General features: G+C 50.2%; 5 protein-coding genes across 16 annotated transcripts in view; 2 read left to right on the top strand and 3 right to left on the bottom strand.

Moving 5' to 3' along the window:
* Positions 1–2,408, bottom strand: part of LOC121598746 (zinc finger protein 423 homolog) — an 80,266-nt gene extending 77,858 nt beyond the window's left edge. Inside the window, exons 1-3 of one of the 2 annotated variants that reach the window (XM_041925996.1) lie at positions 2,241–2,408; positions 1,164–2,158; positions 341–1,100 (exon numbers count right to left, since the gene is read on the bottom strand). In XM_041925996.1, coding sequence (XP_041781930.1) covers positions 341–539 — 199 coding nt within the window. In that variant the 5' untranslated portion in view covers positions 540–1,100; positions 1,164–2,158; positions 2,241–2,408. The remainder of the gene's footprint in view (positions 1–340; positions 1,101–1,163; positions 2,159–2,240) is intronic. The other variant, XM_041925995.1, reaches the window with a different exon arrangement.
* Positions 2,409–2,473: 65 nt separating this feature from the next.
* Positions 2,474–5,733, top strand: LOC121598747. Its single transcript, XM_041926000.1, has 2 exons — positions 2,474–2,876; positions 3,247–5,733. The coding sequence occupies exons 1-2, from the start codon at positions 2,730–2,732 to the stop codon at positions 5,374–5,376; spliced, it is 2,277 nt and encodes a 758-aa protein (XP_041781934.1). The 5' UTR covers positions 2,474–2,729; the 3' UTR covers positions 5,377–5,733.
* A 60-nt stretch (positions 5,734–5,793) lies between these two features.
* LOC121598748 lies at positions 5,794–8,190 on the bottom strand. Its single transcript, XM_041926002.1, has 2 exons — positions 6,926–8,190; positions 5,794–6,854 (listed from the first exon to the last, which is right to left on the bottom strand). Exons 1-2 carry the CDS (start codon positions 7,685–7,687, stop codon positions 6,636–6,638), a joined length of 981 nt encoding a protein of 326 aa, XP_041781936.1. The 5' UTR covers positions 7,688–8,190; the 3' UTR covers positions 5,794–6,635.
* Positions 8,191–8,585: 395 nt separating this feature from the next.
* LOC121598750 lies at positions 8,586–21,546 on the bottom strand. 11 transcript variants are annotated; one of them, XM_041926006.1, is made up of 5 exons: positions 21,433–21,546; positions 18,018–18,642; positions 17,762–17,917; positions 12,154–16,041; positions 8,586–11,082 (listed from the first exon to the last, which is right to left on the bottom strand). In XM_041926006.1, exons 2-5 carry the CDS (start codon positions 18,283–18,285, stop codon positions 10,691–10,693), a joined length of 4,704 nt encoding a protein of 1,567 aa, XP_041781940.1. In that variant the 5' UTR covers positions 18,286–18,642; positions 21,433–21,546; the 3' UTR covers positions 8,586–10,690. The 11 variants fall into 11 exon arrangements, with proteins under 11 accessions (XP_041781940.1, XP_041781941.1, XP_041781946.1 ...); XM_041926007.1 differs by having other exon boundaries at positions 18,018–18,638; positions 21,433–21,530; XM_041926012.1 differs by lacking the exon at positions 21,433–21,546 and adding an exon at positions 21,312–21,420.
* A 562-nt stretch (positions 21,547–22,108) lies between these two features.
* LOC121600126 (probable ATP-dependent RNA helicase DDX27) lies at positions 22,109–25,258 on the top strand. The gene is made up of 2 exons (XM_041928445.1): positions 22,109–23,313; positions 23,573–25,258. The coding sequence occupies exons 1-2, from the start codon at positions 22,222–22,224 to the stop codon at positions 25,172–25,174; spliced, it is 2,694 nt and encodes an 897-aa protein (XP_041784379.1). The 5' UTR covers positions 22,109–22,221; the 3' UTR covers positions 25,175–25,258.
* The last annotated feature ends 73 nt before the right edge of the window (positions 25,259–25,331 follow it).

The raw sequence follows: 25,331 nt of genomic DNA, 5'->3' as shown, positions 1-25,331 counted from the left end.
CGTTCAACAGTCCGCTCCCGGTGGAATTCATCGGTGCTGTTTCGCTGTGCAGTTCGACGTTCGCCGTCGTGTATATCCTTGCGAGAGGACGGTGTTGTTATCGAAAGGTCGAAAAGCACGTTGCGCCTACTGTGTTATGGTGTTTCCCTCTTCTTTCTTTGTTTCTTTTGGTTTTTTTGGGTTTGCTTGCGTCCGGTATTTGTTAGTTTGAGGTACAATTAACGCAAATGTCACAATTCAATTTTGATGTTTCTCGGCGTGCAGTGAGAGAAAGGCATCGCTGAAAAACAACACACACACAGACAGAACGCACAGAATAACGCAAATGGACACAACTTACGCTTCAGTGCTCTCGGTTTGGCCTGCTTCCGGCGGGACATTTTTCCACCAGCGTGTGCTGAATGCGATGAACGTACAGCGAGAGTTGTTTGTTTTGGTAGGTTGGTTTTTTCATCTGCACTATTGCCCACGTTGTTGTGTTTGCTATTTCCGGAATGTTTCAACACAAACAGACGCGATATCCACTGAGCGAGTGACATTCGATTACGACTGTCACATATTTTATAGTGTTTTAGTGCTTTTGGTGCTAATTCACGTGTAACTCACTACTAAATCATACACATACTTTACACTAAAACCTTTCACAATTTCAAAACGCACGGAAAAACCAAGCCGTTGGGCCGTTGTGCCACCCCGGGACGGAAGTAGCGTGTGTGTTAGCGCAACTGTCGCCACCGCAGAGGTCAGCGCCGGAATGTATGCTTCCGCTTGCACGAAAACCGGCACACCGGAGCCCGCACCGAGAGAGAGTGTGCGTGAGAGAGGGAGCGAGTGTGCAGGAGAGTGTTAGTTCATCTCAGTATTCGCTCTCTCGCACCGTCGCGGTCGCCAAATGAAGGGGAAGAAGCATTTTCCAGCGCTGAGAAAAATGGGAAAATGTAGGGGAATGTTGTCGTTATGGCACCCTGCGGCACCTTCGATGGGATTGGCATTATTTGCTGCTGATCAAAGCCTGGGACCGTTTGATTTAAGGGTGATCAGCGGTGATCTTTCTGGCACACGGTATGGCTCACTCGCGCGATGGGGGATCGGTCCTCATGCTGGGAAAAGAAATTGGAAAGGGCAAGTGGCTAGTGTGTTGAAGGATCTCAAGAGCACCCTACCCTTACGCCGTCCTATCGAGTTCATGTGAACTTTTGCCACCGAAATAGGCAAATTATAGGTTAGCATGCATAGCAGGAGCTCCAACGTTGCAATCCTCAGAAACTTCATTGAAAAGAGTTCTCACGGTGTTAAATTGCTGTACTATCCACATGAACGCAAATTAGTAACAATTCAATTCGGGTAACAGCTTAGTGCCTTGACAATCTTTTCGTCGTTCTTTTTTTCCAGAAGCAGTATGCGTTTACGATCCGCTCCAGCACCGGGTTCGATTAGGTTTCACAATCGATTCCATTATAGGATTTCGATCAATTCTAGGATCTATATGGGTTTGAGGCCTATTCCAAGACCATTAAGAGTTCTTTAGAAGATCCAGAATCTGTATGAGTTTAGGATTAAATGTAGGCTCAGAAGGTAAATGAGTTCAGCATCAATTTGAATCCCGAAGATGTGTTGAGAAGCTATTCTACGCCTGGCACCGAATCAGGATCTATTCCACACTCCAGAGTTCAATATCAGTTCCACGAGCGGTATGGGTGGCAAATCAATTCCAGGATAGGTATCGGGTAAGGTCATATTCCATGATATATATGGGTCCAGGATCAGTCCGATTACCGGAATGGCTTCAGCATCAGTTCCAGAACCGGTATTGGATTAGGACTATGTTCAAGACCAATAAAAGTTCTTCACAAGATCCAGAATCTGAACGAGTTTAGGATTAAATATAGGTTGATGATCAGTTCCAGGACAGGTATGGTTTGGGAATCAGATCCAGGATCTTTATAGGGTCATGATATATTCCATGACCTGCATGGGTGCAGGATGAGGTTCAGGTCCTCGAAGAGATTACAGTGTACATAATCTATTCCATGCCCGACTAGGATCATAATTCCAGAATCAGTATGAGTTAAATATCCGTTCCAGGACCGATATGGATTGGGAATCAATTCCAGGATATGTATGGGTTGAGTTTCTTAATCTACGCACGGGGGGGTACCTAGAAATAGTATTGGGTAGCCCAGTTAACAGGTCAAATTAACTAGTCAGTTTAACATAAAAAAAAAACATTTTTCACCTACCATCAAAGAATTTCGGTTCACTCTCTCTCTCTCTCTCTCTCCCTAACCCCCCAGTGTCTTGCCCATCACTAGTCTGCTTCTTACTACACTATTTCCACTATAACTCCAACCCACTAGCGATATCACACGGCCTGCTCAGCTGATTCTTTCCCCGCAATGTTCAAAACAACAACCCTCTCTCACGCAAACTCTCTCGCATCTGCGTGTTGGTGCCCTTCTCTCTTCACCCTTCCTATCGTTTCGAAAACGTCAAATGAGTGAAAACAAACCGATTCACAGCACAACACGCACACCACCAACGAGGGCGGCCGTCAATATTGACCATCGAAATCCATCGTCCAAAACAGAGACAGAGTGCCAACAGAGTCCATCAGCAGCAGCCGTGCGCTTTTGTTATCGGTCACGGTGGCCGAAGTTTAGTGTTCCGCGGACAATCCAATCAATCCGGAGAGGAGCTTCGTGTTGTCAGTTCGAACGGTGTACTACAAGATGACACTGAGGGAAGGTTTGGGGAGCCGTAGCACTAGCAGCTCCCTGCGGCTGGAGGAAGGCTCCGCAGGACGAAGGACCAACTTTTCGTCCTTCAGCAGCAGCTTCGACGAGTTCGGTCCACCGTACGCCGATTTGCCCATGGAGGTAAGGAGGGTTCAAAAGAAGGAAGAGAGAGGCTGGTTCTCAGTGCGTTTTGTGCTTGTGTAGATTGTGGTCACGAGACCACCGCCACGAAGGTGGGACTCGCGAAAAAAGAAGACAAAAAAACGCTCACTCCTCTCGATAGATATAAGGAAGTGAGGCGATGATAACGCAATGTTATGAAAGCGATAAAACAAGCTGCGTGAACACGAATGTGAAGTATCGTCGAAGTAGTCGCCGGATGAAGATAATAAACCGTGACGTGGGAGAGTTATCTTCCTCCACCGACTTTTCGCTGACTAACTAATCACAGCCTCGATCTCGATGCATGAAAAGATGCATGATGATGCTAAATTGTTGCTTTCAATTTTAGATTCTGGTCAAAATCTTCACCTACCTTACGCCGTCGGATCGGCGCGAAGCCAGCCAAACGTGCCGCCGGTGGTGCGAAGCATCGCACCATACCGCCTTCCTCGAGAACTTCTGGCTCGTGCTGCACCGCCAGCCGTTCGACGCGAATGGCCCCCCGGTCCGGGATCTGCTGCAAAGCTTCCGCCACTTCCCGAACGTCCACCTGTCCGAGGTCGATTTCGAGCGCATCGGTAACTTCTTCACCCACTTCGGGCCACACATCCGGCGGATCGGGCTTCGTGCGTGTGAAATACAGGAGCGCGATCTTACCGCCATACTGCGCCGGCTGCCCGCGCTGCGCGCCCTCACGATCGAATCCTGCCGCGATCTGTTCATGTGCGTGCGGCTGTTCGAGGATGCGGCGGAGCGGGAGGAGCTCCGGCAAACGCTCTCGAACGTGACCGACCTGTCGCTCACCCACAACCAGTACCTGTCCGATGCGATCCTGCACCGGATGGTGGAGATCATGCCGTCGCTCCGGGCGCTTGCCCTCGCCGGCTGCCACATCTCCTTCCACAAGGGCCTGTACCGGAAGTTTTACCCGGGCGATGGTAAGCAACCGTCCGAGAGTGTGCTCACCTTCCACTACGTGTCGCAGCTGATCGAGCAGCGGAAGGGTTCGCTGCGGGCGCTCGACTTTGGCGAAACGCTCGTGGACGATAATGCGCTCGAGGTGCTGGCCGGCATGAGTCCGGCGCTGTGTCTCGAGCGGCTGGAGCTAAACCGGTGCGAGCAGCTGTCGAGCCGCGGACTGGGGACACTCATCACCGCCCAGGCGGCCCATCTGCAGCATCTGAATCTGTCGAAAACGTTCCGGCTGACCGATTCCTGCCTACTGCAGATTTGCCGCGAGCTGCGCGGGCTGCGCGTGCTGAAGATGCGCGAATGTCGCGCGCTAAGCAATCAGGGTGTGCGCGAGCTGGTGCAGCTGCCGGCGCTGGAAGTGCTGGACATTTCCTACTGCGAGGATGTAAACGGAGCGGGCCTGCTGGAGGGTATTGCGTCGCGGCCGAACGAAACGCTGCGAGAGTTGCGCGTGCGGGCGCTCAACCTCTGCGAACGGTCGATAATTGCCATCAGCGAGCAGCTGTCGGCGTTACGCATTCTCGACCTGGGGTACTGCTTCCACGCCGTCTCGGACCTGTGCGTGCAGTTTATCTTCCGCAACCTGGTCCGGCTGACGGAGCTGGATCTGGAGAGCTGCCGCAAACTGTCCGACGAAGGGCTGACGGGATTGGGCATGCTGCCAATCATACAACGCCACGAGCAACAGCAGCAGCAACCGACGGCCCAGCCAGGTGCATCCCTTGGTAATGGCAGCGTGGAAGGGAACGCGCCGCCGGCAGACGATCAGGCCCGTCCGGCCACCCCCGAACCGGAACCGTCGCTCCAGGCGGCCACCGCCCACATGCGCATCTCGCTGCGCAGCCGGGCGGAGCGTGAGATCGTCGAGGATGCCGAGCGGAAGAAGCAGCTGCTCGAGGCGATGCAGCGCAAGGACAATCTGCAGTCGGCACGGGACGACGGCACCGCCTTCAGCGGGTACTCGATCGGGCGGCTCCAGCAGCTGCGCGTCCTCAACCTGACCGGGTGCAATCGGCTGACGGACGTGACGTTGCTGTGCAACTTCAAGCTGCTGGAGCTGCGCGACCTCTACCTCGCCCAGTGTCAGCAGATTTCGGTCGACGGTATACGGGCGCTGGTCCGGGGCTGTCCCGCGGTCGAGCGGCTCGATCTCAGCGAGTGCCACAGCATCAACGATCGGGCGGTCGAGCAGATTGCGTTCCATCTGCACCGCTTGCGTACGCTCAGCCTGCGCCGCTGCTATCAGCTGACCGATTTCAGCCTCGACTACATCGCCTGTCACGCGCGGCGCTTGCGCGAGCTCGATGTGCGCGGCTGCAAGCACATGTGTGCGGATCCGGCAATGCGGCTGGTGAATCTGCCCCTGCTTGCGACGATACTGCCCGGCAAGCAGGACGAGAACGGTGCGAACGGTGTGTTCGGTGCGGGCTCGTCCGCCTCGTCACCATCGTTACCGCCCGCACCACCACCGCCCGCCGCTCAGTCGCGCGCCACGATGCGCATTTAACAGGCGCTGGCTGTGGCTAAGCCTACTGCTGCTGTTCGATGCGGCCTGTTTGCTGCTGATGGCATCGGTACTAGCTGGCTAGTGGTGCTGTTGTTTTTACCCCTACTGTACATACTGGTTGCAGTGAATGTTTGGAAATGAAATTGTTGAGTATTTTTTAGCGTTTTTGTGTAGCAGCGCGCAACGAATGTAACCGAAATTAATTCTTTACGGTGCCATGTGCTATTTTCGGTCTTTTTTTTTTGCGCACTCTCGAAGGAGGAATAAATTTCAAAGTGTATCCGGTTCGTTTACCCATTAACTTATTTTAGCACGCCTTACTTTGCATAATAAAAAGTATTACTCTGCAACTTGTGATATTATCGTTTAGCTTTGCTAAATAATCTCGCACACACACACACAAAACGCACCTTTACATTTGCTTTGACACAGTATGGTTTTGCCGTAATACTAACTACTGCATCCTTTACTCTACGTACAGATTTATTGCTCTCGGAACAGGGTTTTTTTTTCTTTGCTTGTAAATAATGCGCTTTTCCTCTTTTCAACTTTTCCTCGCTTGCTTCTTGCGCGTTTCAAACAGTCTCTAAAACACAATCCTCGTCCACTGTGATGACTATCAGAAGCATGATGCAGTCCACTAATTATATACACACATACAGCGCTGCTGGGAGATTTTAGCAGTCAAAAAAACGTACAAAAAGGACCTTTAAATGCTTTTAAACACAGGAGTAAAATACAGTAAAATATCAATGAAAATCACACGCTAAACACTCTCATTAGTAAAATAAAGCAAACTAAACGAACACCATACACGAAACAAATGCTGCACGCACGACACACGGTGTAAATGAAACTAGACTGTACACAATAAATATATGTTAAAATGGCACTTCAAAAACAAGTGAACGCAATTTGGTGCAACGAAAATACATTTTAAAACACACACAAACGCGCGCGCGTGCGAACTGAAATCTTTGAAATAAAACTAAAGCACTGGCGCACAACACGGGAAACACTGGAACAGCTCCAGCTTCCCCCCCCCCCCTCTCATTTTTCCCTCCTTGGCGCGATCGTTCAACAACCGCAAAGTGGAACGGGAGAAGGTGTGGGTGAGGGGGGGGGGGGTGGAGTGTGTGTAAAATGCGGAAATCTTTATCATACTAATTGGCGTTTGCTGTTATTTTTTGGAACTCCTTTGAGCGAGTCCGTCTTTTTTACCGACCACAGACACACACCCTCTCTCTCTCTCACTCGCTTTATCCGTATTCCGACTGTATGGTGAGGGAAAACTCTCCCTTGGAGTGGATGAACGTGCCGTGGTACCAGAGCCGCGTGTCCACGAGCAGTGCGTCGCCCGGCTCGACGTAGAAGCTGAAGCTGCGACACTCCGCATCACATTCGGGCGTCGGGGCCAGAATCCAGCTCTTGTTGCCCCGCAGCTGCGCCTGCCACATTAGCCGGGGGATGTAATCGATCTAAAACAAGCAAAACCACATAGTTAATATAGAAGGGTAAGAGAAATACCGCCCCACCACCGATCACTTACATGCATTACAGCGCCCTGCTCGTAGCCGAGAAAGACAAAGTCCGTGTTGGGCATTTCGGCATCGTCCGGCAGAAAGTGAGGCTTCGGGTAGAGCTTGCGCAGCTCGGCCAGCACGGCCGGATTGCAGTTGCTCCACCCGACGTACCACGGCTGCTGGCCGGCCCGAAACTCGGCCCGCTCGTCCGACATCCGGAAGACGTCGCGCAGCGTCTGGAAGTTCGACTTGAAGTGCAGAAACTGGCAGTCCTCGTGCAGGTTGTCCAGCGCGGCCGGATGCTTCAGGTACAGATCCTTCAGGAAGGTGTAGTTCAGCGCCCGTACCGCCGGCCAGTGCGACACCGCCCGCTTGATGATGATCGGCCGGGACGAGTACGCGTACGGGTGGAACTCTTCGCGCGTCAGGTTTTGCAGTATGATCGGCCGGTCCACCCCCCGGCAGAAGTCGCAGTTCGAGACGGGCCGGGTCGCCTCCCAGATCAGGTAGTTGTTTGGCACGATGCAGCGCATCCCGAGCGCCAGCTCGAGAAACCCGGCCAGAAACGGGGTGATGATGAAGAGCACCACCACAAATATGGCACTGTACACGATCGCCAGGATGCCGTCGTTCTGCGGGAAGAACCGGGGCGCCCGGTACCCGATCGACTGCTTGAACGCTTCCTCCATGTCCCGCTCGGTGATGCCCCGGTTCGTGCGCAGCACCTCATTGCTCAGCAGGTGCAGCTTCTGCAGCAGTATCTGATCGCACAGCTTCACCCGATCCATCGCATCGTCCGCCGGAAGGTGTTGGATGTGTGCGTTTTGTGGTTTTGTTTTGCTTTGCTCCTGTGTACCTACTCCTCTCCCCTGCTACTCCAAGGCTTACCACTACAGTCTCGATTGTGCGTTGGAAGAATGGATGCGGCGGCTTGGCAAAGTAACGGCGCAATAATAGGCTACCGGAGCGGCAACCAACAAATAAAGGCCATCTATCGCTGTTTTCCCTCTTGCCCTCTTTTGTGCGACACGACAGATGTGCGTGCGTGTGGGCTTGTCCTGGAGTGGGTTTTCGGAATCTCTTCTGCTCGCACCCGTGCGGGGGGAGAAAGTTGACGCTGCTTAGCTGCACCACGCCACCACCAAATCGTACGCGTTGTTTGTTCGATAAAATCTACGGCTACGGGCCATTATGGCCAACAAAAAACCAGGGTAAAAACACGAAATCACGCAGCTAGAGCGAGTGGAAATGGGATGTTTTGTTTTTCCTCTGTGCCGATTTGACAGATGGGGCCGTGCGATGACATTGTTGCGATGTTTTTTTTCTACTCTGTGGTTTGTCAAAATTCCCAAGCAACAAACGTTACGTGCGATAGAAATTAGCGGCTCAATGGGTTGAATTTTTCTTATTATTTGTTTAAGATTTATAATTTCTTACTTTTTAACTAGTTTTATTTATCCTTGTGTCGACCATAAGCTTTTTGTGCTAAAGAGAATCTAAATTCCCTACAACTGCTCGACAACTGATACTATTGCAAAACAACAAGACGACCAGTTTCGAGCACTTAGGCAATGCTTTCGTAATGAATATCATGCAAGGGTGGACTACCCGATTTTTTAAATTATTTTTTCCTTTTTTTCTCAACCCATATAATTTCAAGCAAAACAAAACACAATACCAACGATTTAATTTTGCATTTTAATTTTATTTACCCATATTCTCGTAAAACATTCGCGCAATACTAAGGGAAGGGGAGGGGTGCTACGTAAGTAGTAGTGGTTTGTTTTTATTCATCGATAAAGATTATTACTATTACCGCACATATTCCACTGCTGCGTTCTTTTCAGCATCAGCTGTCTTCTTCTTCTCTCTTGTTTACTAGTTATCATATACTACGCGCGTACTTAATGTATTCATGTTTGCACAACATTCTCATATCAACGATTTCATTTCCTTTCGATTGCGAAAGAACCAATAGCCCACGGCGTGATGCGCTTCCTGTGCTCTGGCATTGCTGCACGCGCTATATTATTATTCCACCGATAATGGTTTGCATTATGCACAAGAACAGTTTACTGCATAGGTGTATATAGGGGAGAAGGTTTTTATCGCAAAAAGATAAAGGTGAATACTTTCTGAATTTGCTGTTTTTTGTTCGTATGGATTTGTTTATTACTTAGGCTCTCTTGGGGCTCTACCACGCCTCGCCTTCCCTATTAGTTAGTCATTCACAGGCTGTGTGAGAGAGATGGTGCGGTTTATCTATTGATTATTTGTTTTGTATGTGTGTGAGTCTTGCATGTTTGATTGATTTGCCAATAACATGCTTAATGGTGCAACACGTGTGTGTGTGTTATGCTCAGCCTTCTTCTGTTATTTTCGAGTAATGCGATACTGCAATTTAACGATAAACACACTGCTACTGGTGACCGACCGATGATGCAGCGCCTTAATCTTTGCTTAAGTTATCTTCATTCTGCCATTGCGATTGTTAGCATACTTGTAAATGGGAACATTTATATGCTTATTTAGGATAGTAAAAGACGCCACGAACATTGTCGTCAATAGATTTTCCGAGCCCTGTAGTACACCTCGCCCACACACACACACAGTCACACACGCACTAATAAACAACATCGATTGAATTATTAACTGCACATACAAGATTATTTAATCGATCACTGGGAGCTTCTTCACGCTCACGTGCTTCATATATCATCTCATCGCTTATATTCTGAATTTTTCTGAATTTTCTTCACCACTTTTCGTTTTCTAGAGCATTTCCATTCAATTTGCGATGATATTCTACGAATAATGCAGCTATTCTCTTTTTTTTCCTCTTGCATTTCTTTTAAAAGCATCAATAGGCAATCAATTACCCGACCATTGAACGAATCGCACAACAGCAAACGGAGAGAGAGAGTGGGGGGGGGAGCGCTTTTCGCACAAACCAACCAAAATAAAAACAGATATACGAAGAAAGGCAATAGTAATTCAACCCTGTCCAACGAAACAACTGAATAAAATGCTCACTATTTAGCACGTAAGGCATCATGAAGTCACGTGATTTCTTCCCATGATGATGGTTTCCACAAAAACGAACACCTGTTTTCTCTAATCTTTTGCAGAATTCCAATTTCTACTAAACTTCGGCTTAGCCAACTGAATAACTCTATTCTTTCAAAGGTATGCCGCCATACGTAGACACAAAAAAAAAACAGATCGTCTTGATCGACGATGAAACCACAAACTCGTTATTCTTTTCCGTTCGACCAGGAATGGAAACAATGAACGGTGCGCAGATGGAAAAACAAACACTCTCTCTCTCTCGAATGACCCCTCGAGCTGTAATTACTTGTAAAATGAAGGCAAACGTCAGGCAAAGGGTGAGAGGAACAAGTGCGGTAGCACTTCCCAACCAAAGTGGGGCAGCATACACACACACAAAAGGCAAAAAAAAACGGAAACAAATCTCTGCCGACACGTTGCACTATTTCTACTATTTCCTACCTTCTGAAGCCTTATGCACTAATGTTCTTATGCCTAGCACATGTTGCATATGTTTATCATTACTTAATAAGCATTCTACAGATAATAGGATAAGTGAATAACTATGTAATTAAATATTTACACCGAAATGTACATATACGCTGTAGTAATGCCATTGCAAATTACAAAACAAACACTACAACACATTGCCGAGCCGCGCGTGTCGTGCAACCCTAACAGCTGGAGCAGCACGGACGCCTTTCCACCAGGACACGCCGATTACGCACGTGACCCCGTCGCAACTATCCCCGGCTGTACGTTCGCACCAGCATCGTCGAGGGAAGATGATGCTGATCGTTCACTCGGTAATAGTTTTGATACGCCATGTGATGATGCTGTGGCCGACGGCCACGTTGATGCTGCTGCTGCTGCTGCTGCTGCTGGTGATGATGCTGTATAAGAGCCGCTACCGGTGGTACTGGAGGAGGTGGTGGTGGTTGAATCGTGTTGTCCAGTCGGCGTGAAATGGACGACTGGCCGTACAGTGGCGGAAGATTGACTCCCGTGCCACCACCGTTCACTGCTGACGACGACGACGACGATGATGATACTGCCAGCGGCGGCGGTGGAGGAGGTGGTAGTGTTGGCGATGGTGGTGATGACGGTGCCGTACCTAGACCCTTACCAACCAAACCTGTGTACACATTTGCATATAACAAGAGAGTATATGTAATTATAAGTCTCGACAAAACACGCACACGCACACACATTCATTACGTGCCCGAATGCACTTTCTCTTTTTTGCACAAACAAATGCAGCGTTTACATCTCCTTCGTCATCTGATTTTCTACAAAACAAACATCACAAAAGGTATTCACAAACTCTATCTAAAATATTTACAAGTACAGTACATAAACGCTCCCTATTCTCATACACGCTTTCTAACACGATTTTATGAGTACCTAATCCTATCAGATTTGTGTTGCTTTCATTAATGCTTAAACAGTCTTTTCCCATTCACAGTGTTTTCTTTTTTTTTGCTTTTTATTTCAAGTGTACGAAAGGCTGCATGATATTCCTTTCCCTCTTTTTTGAAGCAAAAAAATAAAACTATTCTCTTTTGTTAAAGAGCACCCAGGATTCACCCGAACCAGTAGAGCAAATGGGTAGGGAAATAAAAGCCACCCCTAAACGCCCTATGATGAAAGGGGAACCATGGACACAATCTTTCTTTTTAGATCAGTGAAAATGATCCTGGGTGTTGAAAAAGTTGACCAACAACGTAAACAATCAAAATCGATCGAATAAAAAATTAAACGAAGACGAAGAAACATCATTGGGGAGAAAAAATGAAAAGAAAAGATAAGAAAAGATGATCAAAATCAGTGAGCAATCGAAGGCAAATAGTTAATTGTTTTTTAATAAAGTAAACAACATCAACAACAACAACCCAACATCTAACAGGGTTAATCGGTTTTTTTTTGTAATACTAAATATTATTTTAGTTTTAATAATTAAAAAAAACGAAAAAAAATTGAAGTAGTGTAACATTCGTTATTGCTCAATGGTAGTCGGAAACTGGTTGTTAATAAGCGCGAGGGGATTGGGAAGGATGGTAATTAAATCGAAATTAAAACCAAAGTGCCAAAAACAAAAGCATTCTATGGGTGGTAGTAGTAGTAGTTAATCCCTACACTAAACTCCTAAGTTTCACACCATATTTCACACCACTATCGTTCAAATGTGCAAGTGCGCGACACATACCTTTCGAATCATGCTTTCGGCGTATGGTCGTCGTCGTGCCGTGCTTGCGCGAAACGGCACCATTGCCACCTGCCGCCTCTTTGCGCCTTCGCCTCGTGCAAACGGGCGAATAGTCCACATCGCGCGTGTCGTCTCCATCGTCATCGTCGAGAAAATCGTCCTGCTGCTCGGGCAAGGTGGCCAACTGGTGGTGGTGATGCGACTGCTGATGATGTTGCGCTGCGGCGTACTCACTCGCACCGTTCGCTGACGCGGACACGGAGGAAGCTCGTGACGTCGCTGCCGACTGGCTGCTGTTCGAGTTGGAACGGCCCCAGCGATTGGTCGAGTGGCCGCCCGTTGCTTCGCTATCCGTTACGGTCGGTTGCCGGCGGGACCGTACGGTGGAAGATATCGCACACTGGGCCGTTGACGACTGCCGGGTCCCGCTACTATCGCGCGACGATACCAGTGGCGGCGGTTGCTTTCGTTTCCGGCCGCGCCGTTTCTGTGCCGGTACGATCGAGGAGGACGAAGCGAGCGACGCCGCCGACGAGGAATGCGATATGGCCCGGCTGCTCCGGTTGCCGACCGAGCAGGACGACGAGACGGAGTGACTAGTGCCGGTACTGCTGCTGCTACTGCTACTGCTGCTGCTGCACGAGGAATCGTCCTCGACGCCCGACGGTGACGGTAGCAGCGCCTCAGAATCGGCACCATCCTCGTCCTCCAGCTCGCCGAGCAGGGCGGCCGACTCGCGCCGCTGCTTGTTCTGCAGGGCGGCCTTACGCTTTCGCTGCAGATTGTCCGCATAGTCGGTGCCCCGATCGGTCGGCCGGATGCGCTCCCGCAGGCCCGATTTGCGCCGCTTCACGAACCGATACTTGGAAGCGTTCCGGTCCTCGCCGGTCCCGGTCGGCGGTGCCATATCGTGCGATGAATCGTCCACATCGCCATAGTACGCCTTGCTGTTGCAGTGGTTGTTGTTGTTGTACGGGTGATGCGTCTGCTTTCGGACCGCTTCCCGCCCGTCCACCGCCTCCACCTCGTCCTCCCGGTGGTGGTCACCGAACAGGCGCGCATTATCGCCATCGCCATCGTCCAGCACTTCGCGCCGCTGCTGCCGCCGCCACTCCTTTCGCTCTTTTTTGCGATGGTCTGATCGCTGCTTGCTGCTGGTGCTGCTGCTACCGGTGGCCACTTTCGCTCTGCTGCTATCGCTTGCCTCCTCCTCGCGGTGGTCATGGATGTCGGTGTTTTTGCTGCTGCTATGCTTTCTCGGGCGCCCAACCTTTCGCCTGCCTGTTACGATGCCCCCCCTTTCGTCCCTGCTGTCGTGCGCCGCCTGTGGTTGTGGCGGTTCCTTGCGCTTTCGACCAGGGCGTCGCTTTACCGGCACGATCACGTCACTTTCGGTCGCAGTGCTTTCCTGATCGTTAAAGTCACTGTCCTGCTGATCGTCATCGTTCGCTTCCTCTTCCTCTGCATCATCAACCGCTTCCTCATCTGCGTCGGGAAGATTGCATGCGTCCGTTTCAGCTCCCTCCTCCTCCTGCTCTTCCTCCTCCTCACAGCCACCATCGTTGATGAAGTCACTGTCCGTGTCTTCCTTTTTGCGCCCTTTGCTCTCGTGCTTGCGCCGGTACGATCCCCGCGACTCGTAGCCGTTCTGTACGACCGCTCCTCCCTCTGCTTCCTCCTCTTCGTCCTCCTCCACCGCTTCCTCATCGTCCTCTTCCTCGTCGTCCTCTTCCACGGATTCTTCTTCGGCTTCCTCCTCTTCGCTGGCCACTTCCTCCTCATCGTCGTCATCTTCAACCGAATCGTCCTCGTCCTCATCCTCCGCCGCTTGCTCGTAATCGTCGTCCTGCTCATACTTTGACAGCTTGACCTCCTCCTCTTCATCTTCCTCATTCTCGAGCTCATTATCCGGAGCGGCTTCCACCTCTTCATCCTCCTCTTGCTCCTCCTCTTGCTCCTCCTCCTCCTCCTCCTCGTCATCCTCCCCATCTTCTTCTTCATCACCACCCTCTTGCTCCATGGGAGCAGTGTTACCATCGCCGTCACTCGCCGTCTCCTTTTTATTCTTGCCCGCAGAATTCATTTCCTCAATCTGGCGGAATAGCTGCGACTGCCGCTTGCGCAGTATGTCCATCATCGGTTTCGTGTACCCCTTGATGTAGCCCTCACTCTCCGTGTACTCCAGCCCGCTGCCCAGGCTGTAGCCGCGCGACTTGCGCTCCAGCAGCTCCTGTATGGCGTACGTCGGCTTGCCCGTGTAGCGAATGACGGTTTCCTCCATCTGTTCCGCTCGCTCAAACTCCTTCTCCACCCGGTCGCGCGCAATCTGGTCTGCGTCGGTGGCGAAAATGTCGGCGCAGGAAAATGGCTTCTCCTTCTTGCGCGTACAGACGGCGCTCGGTACGTGCTGCGAGCCACCCGTGGCAGGCGTTGCGGCCGCACCGTCCGTTACCGTCACCGACTGCGCGTTTCGACCGTTCGCATCGCCCCGCTTCGAGCGAAGGTTCTTCGGCGAAGAGGCCTTGCTGTGCAGCATGCTTTCCCGGTACGGTATCAGTGCGCCCATCTTCATCAGCGACTTCACATGGTTGATTTTGTTCGTGATTTCCGCCTCGTCCTGTGCCGTCAGCGGTTCGCTCAGCTGCACGATGGCGCCCACGTCCAGGCGCAGCGGCTGGTGCCGGCTTACCGGGCTGCCCAGGCGCTTCAGCTCCTTGTAGAACAGCGACTTGCAGTACTGGTAGTCGGGCCGCTCGTCGTACGTCAGATTGCCGACGTAGGCGAGAAATTCGCCCAGATACGCCGGGCAGTCGTCGCCGTAGATTAGCCGCAACATCTCCCGCACGTCCGCCATGAAGTACTCCTTCATCCGGTGCACCTGCTCCGGCTGGTTGAGCAGCTTCTCGTCCTTCCACGGCAGAAATCCGCGGCTCCAGTACACGAGATTGTACCCGAGACACTCCAGATCGCTGCGGCGGGCATGCGCACCCATGTGAGCGTCGCGCGACGTAAACTCCAGCGTGCCGTCGTGTGCCCGCCGCTGATCCATGCAGAACGGCCGATGCTGCCCGGTCGAGTCGACAAACTTGGACGCCAGCCCGAAATCGATCAGATGTATGCGCTCCTCCTCCGGTCCCTGCTGCTGCTGCTGCTGTTGCTCGTCCACCTTCGGCAGCGAGTTACGCTTCAGCTCTTGCCGGTGCGCTTCCTCGGTCGCTGCCTTCAGCTCCTCATACCCTGACCGGCGCGGTGAAATCGAACAGCTGAACGACGCATCGTTGTTGCGCTTTCGGCCCCGTCGCTTAGGTAAGCTGCCTGCTGCCTTCGAACGGGCACCGCCACCCCGTTCGTCCTCGTCGCTCAGATCGCGGTACGTGACCGTTTTCAGCGGGCGAAGATTGCGCGTACGTGTACACATCTCCTGCTCCTGGTGGTAGTACAGTCCGTTTTCCTGCGGATGTGCTGCCCCGTTAACCGCCACCGGTACCTCTGCAGCAGCTTTCTTACTCCGTCCCCGACCTACCCTTCCCCCTTCCGGTGGCAGTGTAACACCGTTCGGTCGGTGGTGATCGTGCCCGTTCTGGTGGTGACTGCCGTTCGACAACCGAACGCTTGCGTCCTTTCGGTCAGTCTCCACCGTGCCGATCATTAGATTCTCTGCCTTAATGTCCGAATGCACGTAGCCCTGGTCGTGCAGATGCTCCAGCACGTCCAGTATCTGGCAGGCGATCACAGGAATGCTCGTCGGGTTGACCCGTTTGTTCTTGATCAGCGAGTGCAGATCGCGCTGGTAGCGCTTGAGGATGAGAAAGCGGTACCGCTCGTTCTCGAACATGTGCGACCCGGACGCGATGTACTCCGGCATACCCGGCGGTATAATACAGGTTTCTACAAGTAAACATTAGTGAAGAGAGGTGATTAACAACAAAACCATCAAAAATGTTCAATGCTTCAGTCTACATTTGTACGTGGAGTTTAAAAACGAAACTTAGAAAAAAAAACCTTAAACTAACCCCGTAATGAAGTATTTCAAATTATAATTGAACAAAATTAAGTTCCAAAATTTCACTTTCGAATGTAGACAATGTGTTTCACCGCGAGTAAAATTTTATTTTACCACATCACTCTGATGTTTCATTTCCATCATAATAATTTTTAATTTCTTCAGCATGATTTTCAGCCCTTCAACTGTCAACGGGTGATGCGATCCGGCTTCAAATCCCGTTTAAAAAACGATGGCAGCAGCACGTTGAAGTGTTGAAAATCATGCTAATGAAATTAAAAATTATTAGAAAATCATATACAGTCTTTCCCCGAGTTACGCGACACTCGAGTTACGCGAATTCGAGTTACGCGAATTTTTTATTTTTGACAGTTCAAATGTCAAATCAGTACAATTTTCTCCATCAATTGTCAAATGAAAAATAATTAGCAATATTTCAAAATTTTAATTCACTTAAAAGTCAGAAATAACTGAATTCTCCGCACCAATTGAATCACATAAATGATAAATTACACAAATGAAATAAATTCAATCAAAAATCATGATAAAGAAAGTATATTTTTACTGTAAAACGTGATATTCGACTTACGCGAAAATCCGAGTTACGCGAATGTCTCCGGAACGCATTATTCGCGTAACTCGGGGAAAGACTGTAAGTGAAATGTCAGATCGATGTGGAATGACATTTGGCACCAGGTGAATAACAATGTTTACATTCGAAACTGACTTGGAAAACCCGGTAAAAATTCCCTTTTCTAACATGTATAGAACATAACACAATATGATAAATAAAACGATTACTCATTTGTTTACGGTTTTGAATCACACTAAGTGAACTAAACAACACAAATACAAAATAATGCTGGCTGATGATGTGCAAATGCATCCAAAACAAAGCACACGCGCCGTGTGCGCTTGTGTGTATGTGTGTGTGTGTGTGTGCGCGCGCACCATCTAATAAACTGCTCGAACTGCTCGAATGCAGGACCGTTTGCCGGTCTGGAGCCGTCTGTTTACAAACAGCTGATTCACTTGACAGCGCCCTCTCGGCATCGTACGCTTCATTGCGTTACAGGGGCGTTCATATCGTCTGGGTGTTTGTACGTTTGTTTACAGAAGGGTTTTAAATAGAGATTTACGGCATTGCCCACACACATGCACACACACACACTCACACTCGTATAGAAAAAATGGCATTGTAACGGTATACACATACATAAAATTTGCAGCAAACATATAATGTTGCGCACGCCAAAATGCAATTTACATTTCTCGCGTATCAAATTCTCGCGTTTGTTGTCGTGCGGAAAAACGTTACGCGAAATAAACAAACTGTCACTCTCTACTGAGCAACATAGCAAGTGCAACAGGAAACGATTCTGACGGTATGAAATTACAAACTCTTGCCCATCGCTGGTGCCGGAGAAGTTGAAAAAACGGTTGAAAACGGGGGTGCGTCACGTTACTCTGTGCACACTCGCGAATTGACGCAGCGCAATAACTAAACAGACCCTCTGGTCTGGGTCACGACTCAAAAATTTGCACACATCACCCCCCACCGCGTTCCCCTCCTGCCCCCTTCTGCCTTTCAGTTACCACACCTACCTGTCGGTTTGGCGGTGTTGAGCAAACAGTGTATCTCGACGAACAGCGGCCCATTCGAGTGCGGCTCAATTTTGACCACATACTTTGCATTCTCGCTCGTCACCGGTGTATCGATATCGTCCGAGGCGAGAAATATTTCACCAAAGCTGCCCTTGCCTGCGCGGGAAGAGGAGGAAAAAAACAAATGAAAAGATAGATTTATAGCAACACATTCTAAACGAGATTATAAATGATGATTGATGCTGCTGTTACCCACCGATTGGTTTGCCGATGCGCCACTGTTTCAGCGTCAGATCCATCAGCTTCGTGCCATCGACGAACTCTTTGCTGAGCGTGAACTCACTCACACTGATGTTGGGCGAGTACGGTTCGCGGGCAGGCGCAGCAACAGCAGCAGCAGCAGCAGCAGTGGCTGGTGGTGGCGCGGCGTTCGACGGGCCATGCTTCATGCGCTTCGGCGGCGTCTCGAACTGTTGCAATCGGTCGGCATCCACTATTGCGGCAGCTGCATTCCGTTTACCCATGGCTGCTGGTTGTTGTTGGAGCTGGTGATATGGCCGGTCTGTTTGACTGGTTGTTTTTGCCGTACAGCCCCCGAACAACGCACCCCGGATTGCCGCGGGAAGTATTCGTGTGTGTGTGTGTGTGTGTGTGTGTGTGTGTGTGTGTGTGTGTGTGTGTGTGTGTGTGTGTGTAGCACAACCCGAGATGCAGAGATACAGCAGAACGTTCACGGTGGACACACCATCGATACTGGAAGTCGAAAAGTACGCACGGTACTTAACATCTCACACACTCTCACTCACACTTGAAATTAGCTCATTTTACGCACTGTTATAATTTTCATTTCGCTTTTGTCCAATTGTATTGCTCTAGCCTTGCTAAATGGAGGGAAGCGTAAACAAATCAAAGCAAGAGGAAAGAGATTAAAACACACACTCGCTGGATATTGCGCTACTGGTTGCCACTTGTTCCATTATTCCCAAACCCCTTTTCACGGCTTCATGCTTCCATTGCCCACCCCACGCACGGTGACACCCAAAATCAGCACAATGTTTTTTTTTATCGATTTCACTCTCTCGCGGTCCGGCCGTTTTCCGAAAATGCAATACGCATGGACAGAAGTTACAGCAGCCAAACACGTGCGTGCGAGCGGGAGACAAAGTACCCAAGAAAAATCCCATCTCACAACTCATCCCAAACCGATGGCCCGGTTGAAAAAGGAGAAGAATGCAACAACAACCAAAAAAACCAAAAAACTTAGTCGCGAAGTCAAAAGAAGCCCGCACACACACACACACAAGCGTGACGGCAAGAATGTGAAACACAGCATCATCTTTCTCTCTTTCTCGCATCACTGTGGCGACGACGCGTAACTCGAGCGCGACCGCTTTGGGCAGATCTATTATCGCACCATTTGCTTTGGGCTGCTCTTCTTCCTTCACCGAAATACACGGCTCATAAAATAACCTAGGAACCGGACCGAGAGGGGTGGCGGGGGGACACCGGGCGTAGCAACCAATTCCAATTCTTCTTTTTCACTCTTCTGCTTTGTCGCATTCAAAAACGTAAAAGGGTCAGACGGGTTCACACGTAACGTTCGTACTGGTATCCTTGAACCCCTGGGTGGCTCGTTACGTATGCGTGTGCAATTCACCACTTTTTCTTGATCCATGCCAACGAAAAAAAACAAACAGAAAGTTATAATTACGTTTAAGAAAGTCTTATTTCCGCACTAAATCATACCTAGCACCACACTGATAAAGGGGCGAAAACGGGGCACACGCATACACCCGATACGCTATTGACAGTCCGTCACGCACACGCACACACACGTATAACCAGACGACGGTTAGTTTAAAAAAAACAACATTCGATTACGTCAAAAAGTGCACGATTCGAGCACCTTCTTGTAAACTGTGCTTGGTGCGAAAACCGCAAACAGCCGAACATTTGTAGGGAGGTATAGGGCACTTCTCACAGCATAAAACATATTTATAGCAGAAAAGAGGATACCGTGTGAAGTTGACGCAGCGTTTCCGATTAAACCACTCGTCACAATGAACATCACTCGCAAACATATGCGCGCACACACACTCATACACGCGCACTTTTCGGTGCATTTCTGCTCTATTACATCGTGAAGAGTAACACGCCAAGAAAAGAGCACAATCGTCTCATCTGATTATTTTCCCTCCAACCTGTTTTCTCATCTGCTCTTCTCTGCAAGCGACTTCCAATGTCGCGGAAAACTCAACCAAAAGCGACGGGCAAAACCAACAGTGGATTCGCCTGCAATTGTAATCGTTTCTTCTTTCCCTTCCAAACACACACACACTCACACACACACACACACCCCTTCGCCTTGCCCTTCGCTTTAGCACGGACTGCTGCTTAAGAAACCGTTGTCGCGTCGTGAGCGCATACGTGTGTAAGTGTGTGTTTGTTTGCCTTTCTCTGTTGTGTGAATGTGTGTCCGAAGGTAATGTAATCTTTGCTACACACACAAAATCGATGCGATAGAGAAATCGTTCGGACCCCTGGTGGTATCGAGCACGATTGCACATGGTTTACCTTGCCAACTGTGATGCGTTTACAACCATTTAAACAACAAATCATTTTACCTAACACTGCTCTTTCATCATCTTTTTATGCACCTTTCCCAAACACGGCCCAAACACTTTTTATGCGGCCATTGAAAAACACGGCAACCCTTGTCGTCGTCGTCTTCTTCCCGTCGCCGTGAGGTTTGTAATTTCCTTTTGCTTTCATACAACAAACACACATAAGCATTCACACATTTCTAAACCGCTCTTGCGAACGGCCGGGAGAACGCACACACACACATGCTCTGTTGCTCTTTCTTCCCGCTGGCGCACGAGCGGGATGCAGATACAAAGATGGACGCAGAGCGCAGCCAGACAACACAGAAGAAGAAGAAAAAACCCGCTGGTTCACTCGCACACTTGTAAGCGCGGATCCACTTTTCCGTTGAATTCAAGAGAGAGAGAAAGAGCGAGGTGTGAGACACTGCTGCTGCTGTTTGTGTTGTTGATGTTATTCCTTGCTTGTAGTTTCCTTCTCGTATGTTCACCATTCGCTTGTATTACAGCCCCATTCCATACCAAGCGCTGTATAGAAACCGCACATCATTTACGGGACAGACAAACCTTTACACTTGTGTCAAAGCACAACATTTGCTTACACGGAAGTTTAATTTGTTGGAACACACACACGATGGAAGAGCAGAGTTTACCAACTCTAGACCAAAACTAGACACAAACGCACTATACTTCCGGCTTGGGCTGTCCGTAACCGGACCGAGACATTCCACCGCGAAAGGAAACCTGCTTTCCATGGGTCACCGCGTACAAAACGGCCATATTCGTTTGGCTGTATTTTATTTACGCTGAAGCGCAACCTCAGAGATGCGATGCACTCAAGCGAACGCGATGGTCATCGATTTTGTTCGCACCGAACACACACTCTTCTCCTGTGCTAGGGAACACACAGAGTCAGGCACCCACCCCTCCGCCACACCACACTTCACCTGATTGATGCAACCATTTTGGGCGGAATTTAGCCTTTTCCTTCGCACGCACAAGCCCACCAACTATCGCACCCGATCCGGCCGCACCGTACGCATTGTTTTATGGTAGCAAATCGTTTACCTTTACACTTTCGCGATGTGAAAATCCCAATTTTCGTTCACGACCAATCGCACAGACAAGAAGGCAATTCCACTTACACACGAGCAATCTTTTCTTTTTATTTTTCGGTAGCCGAGCACGGATTGTCAAAAATGCCCTCCCCTTTTTGACAGTTACCGTTTCGAAATTGACATTTGTCCTGCAGGTGCTGCTTACTTTTGGGACTGATTTTTTCATTTATAAAACATTCTACATTCGTTTCAATGCAATATGTGAGATGAGTTTATCGAAATCATTATCCGATGCCGTCCTAAGTAAGGAATATGAGATAAAATGTGGTTGAAATGCATCTACAAATTTGAATGATAACCGCCACCGTTCCCGGTTCATAACCGGTTTGTTTGACAAATATTAGCATCATTCGATTTTCTTGCCTCGGTCGAACGACGAAAATTAACTGCTCGAATGGAATTATGGATTTGATTTTGAAATGTTTGTGTTTTGAAGAATGTTTTTGGTGCTATAAAACATTTTCTCTACTCATTCTTGTTACTTTTAATCAGCAAATTTGTAAACTTTCAACGAAACGACCGGACGATCCGGCTTTTTGCTCGAATTCTTTTAATTCTTCCCACGCTATGTTTATATTGCTTCATTCGAAACTCTACCTGTCATGTCACACATTTGACAGCAAAACCAACGCGGTTTTGTAAATAAACACACGTGCGTGCGGCTCGGTCCCTATCGCCACTCACGAAAAACCACGCGTGTTCTGTTTCGTTTCCAATTTTCCCGTTTCACACAACAAACATGAAGAAAGATAAAAAACAAAAAGCGGCCGAGAAAAACAAAGCCAATGGCGTCACGGCTGATGCAGCCGGTGCAGCAGCGGATGACGCTGTAAATGGTGAGAATGGTGTAGCCGAATCTGAAAAGCTAACCCACCAGCTGGATTTCATGAAAACCCTCGAGGACGACGCGGAGGTGGAGGACTTATCCGAGGAGTCGGAAACGGAGATCGAATACCAACCGACCAAGCAGAAAAACCAAAAGCTGACCGATTTCGACGGTGGCTTCCAGTTTGTGTCGTCGGTGAAGGAGTACAACCACGACACCTGGGACGATTTGATGAAGTTTGTCAAGCGGAAGAACCGTGGCGAGGTGAACGACAAGATTGCCAACGTCATTCGGGACCGTACGAAGGAAAATTCGGACGCGCTGAAGGACGACGATGAGGAGGAGGACGAGGATGGCAATCGGGCGTACAACGAGGAAGTGGATTTGTCCGACGACGAGCTGAAGCACGATTACATGCGGGTGAAGGAGCGCAAGGGCAAAAAACTAGCCGAAGCGGAAAACGGTGGCCCGACGGTCGAGGTGAAGGAAGACACGGAGGACGGGACGAAGGAGGACTACTTCGAGGAGATAGAGGAAAATGCGAACGGCGAGATCCAATCGTTCTACCAGATGGATCTGTCCCGGCCGCTCATGAAAGCGATCGGGGCGCTTGGCTACATCTACCCTACCCCGATCCAGGCATCGACCATACCGATCGCGCTGATGGGTCGGGACATCTGTGGGTGTGCGGCCACCGGTACGGGCAAGACGGCTGCCTACATGCTGCCCACGATCGAGCGCCTGCTGTACAAACCGAACGTGGCGCAGGCGGTGACGCGCGTACTGGTCCTGGTGCCGACCCGTGAACTGGGCGCGCAGGTGTACCAGGTGGCGAAACAGCTAACACAGTTTACCAACGTGGACGTCGGCATTGCGATCGGTGGGCTGGACGTGAAGGCGCAGGAAGCGGTGCTGCGCAAAAACCCGGACGTCGTGATAGCGACGCCGGGTCGGCTGATCGATCACATCAAGAATACGCCGAGCTTTTCGCTGGATTCCATTGAGGTACGTGCAGTAAACGCGATGCGTAGCATGCTTTGTTGTTGATCGTGGCAACACTTTCTCTTGATGAACATTTTTCCTTGCGCTCTGAAATAACTTACGCCCCAAAGCGGTGGTTAAAGACGATACACAGGTTGGGTGGAATATCGATTGCCGAGCGATCGGTTTTCTACCTTCTGAAAATTATGCAGAAAAGTCCCAACCTCCCATGCCGAATAATGCATTTGTGTTAACTCGCTTTCCTTCCTCATCATTTTCCCAGATCCTGATTCTCGATGAAGCTGACCGTATGCTGGACGAGTACTTCGCGGAACAGATGAAGGAAATTATACGCAGCTGCTCGGCCACGCGCCAAACGATGCTGTTCTCGGCCACCATGACGGAGGAGGTGAAAGATTTGGCGGCCGTTTCGCTCAAGAAGCCGGTCAAAATCTTCGTCAACAACAACCAGACGGTCGCGTTCAACCTGCGGCAGGAGTTTATCCGCATACGCGAGGGTCGGGAAGCAGACCGGGAAGCGATACTGGCCGCGCTGGTGTGCCGTACCTTCCACGACCACTGCATGGTGTTTGTGCAGACGAAGCGGACGGCCCACCGTTTGCGCATACTGCTCGGGCTGCTCGGCGTCAAGACGGGCGAGCTGCACGGCGACCTGACCCAGGCGCAGCGGCTCGAGTCGCTAAAGGAGTTCAAGGACGAGCAGGTGGACATACTGATCGCGACCGACGTGGCGGCCCGCGGGCTGGACATTAGCACCGTTAAGACGGTCATCAACTTCGTCATGCCGGCCACGCTGGAACACTACATCCATCGGGTCGGCCGTACCGCCCGTGCCGGGAAGGCGGGCGTGTCGGTGTCGCTGGCCGGCGAGCAGGAGCGCAAAATCGTGAAGGAAATCGTGAAGAATGCGGTCAGCTCGGTGAAGAACCGCATCATCCCGCTGGACATTATCGAGAAGTACCGGAACAAGGTGGCCGCCCTCGAGCCGGAAATCGACCGCGTGCTGGCGGAGGAGCGGGCGGAAAAGTTGCTGCGCCAGACGGAGCAGCAGCTAACCAGTGCCGAGCGGAAGCTGCTCGGTAACGGGGGCAAGGCAGCGAAACAGGACATTCCGCCGCCGAGGGAGTGGTTCCAGACGCAGCACGAGCGGCGGGAGGAAAAGAACCGGCTGGCGGGCGAGGAGCAGGGCGAGAAAAAGAAGGCGGCCAAGAAGCGGAAGCGCCGCGATGACGATGATGAGGAAGATTTCGACCCGGTACGGTACCACGAGGAGAAGAGAAAGCAGCAGAAAGCGGCTGCTGGTGCTGGTGGTGCTGGTGCTGTTAGTGGCAAGAAGAAATCTAAGACCGATGCGAACTCGGACGCAAACAAGACAGCGAAACAGTTGGCACGCGAGCGAGCGCTCGAGGAGGTGCGCAAGGTGTCGATGGTGCAGGCCAAGCTGGCCAAGATACGCAACCGTCCGGGGCGCGTGAACGCAGCGGAAGAGGAGCATGGCAACGGGCCGGCTGATGGGCGTGCTGGTGGAAAGAGTAGCAAGAAGCGCAGCAAGAACTTCTCGCGCTTCGAGCACGACCTGACCGATGTGGGCAGCAAGAACGTGAAGAAGCTGCGGTACGATGCGACCAAGAAGCAGCGCATGGACAAGCTGGACAAGCGCAAGCAGAGCGGAATGAAGATGAGCACGGAAAAGCTGCGCAACAAGCACGGGCTGAACAAGCAGACCAAGGGCAAATCGTTCGGACAGAAAGCGCCGAGAAGGAAACCGACCGATGGTGGTGGCGGCGGTGGCAAAGGAAAGGGCGGAGGTGGTGGTGGCTTCAAAGGAAAAGGCGGTGGTGGTTTCAAAGGCAAACGGAAGTGAGTGTAGTTAAAAGAAAGAATGATTGTATCCTGTTCTAATTTCGCTAAATATACACTGCTAAACAAATAATTAGCACAAAAAAAAAACATACTTTTTAGAGTAAAGACTTTTCTTTCCAAAATTCCCTCCTCTCTTGCTAGAAATCCTTACACGCTTC

The sequence above is a fragment of the Anopheles merus genome, chromosome 3L (assembly GCF_017562075.2).
Source record: "Anopheles merus strain MAF chromosome 3L, AmerM5.1, whole genome shotgun sequence".
Lineage (NCBI taxonomy): Eukaryota > Metazoa > Arthropoda > Insecta > Diptera > Culicidae > Anopheles > Anopheles merus.
This window is presented reverse-complemented; position numbering and strand designations above follow the sequence as displayed.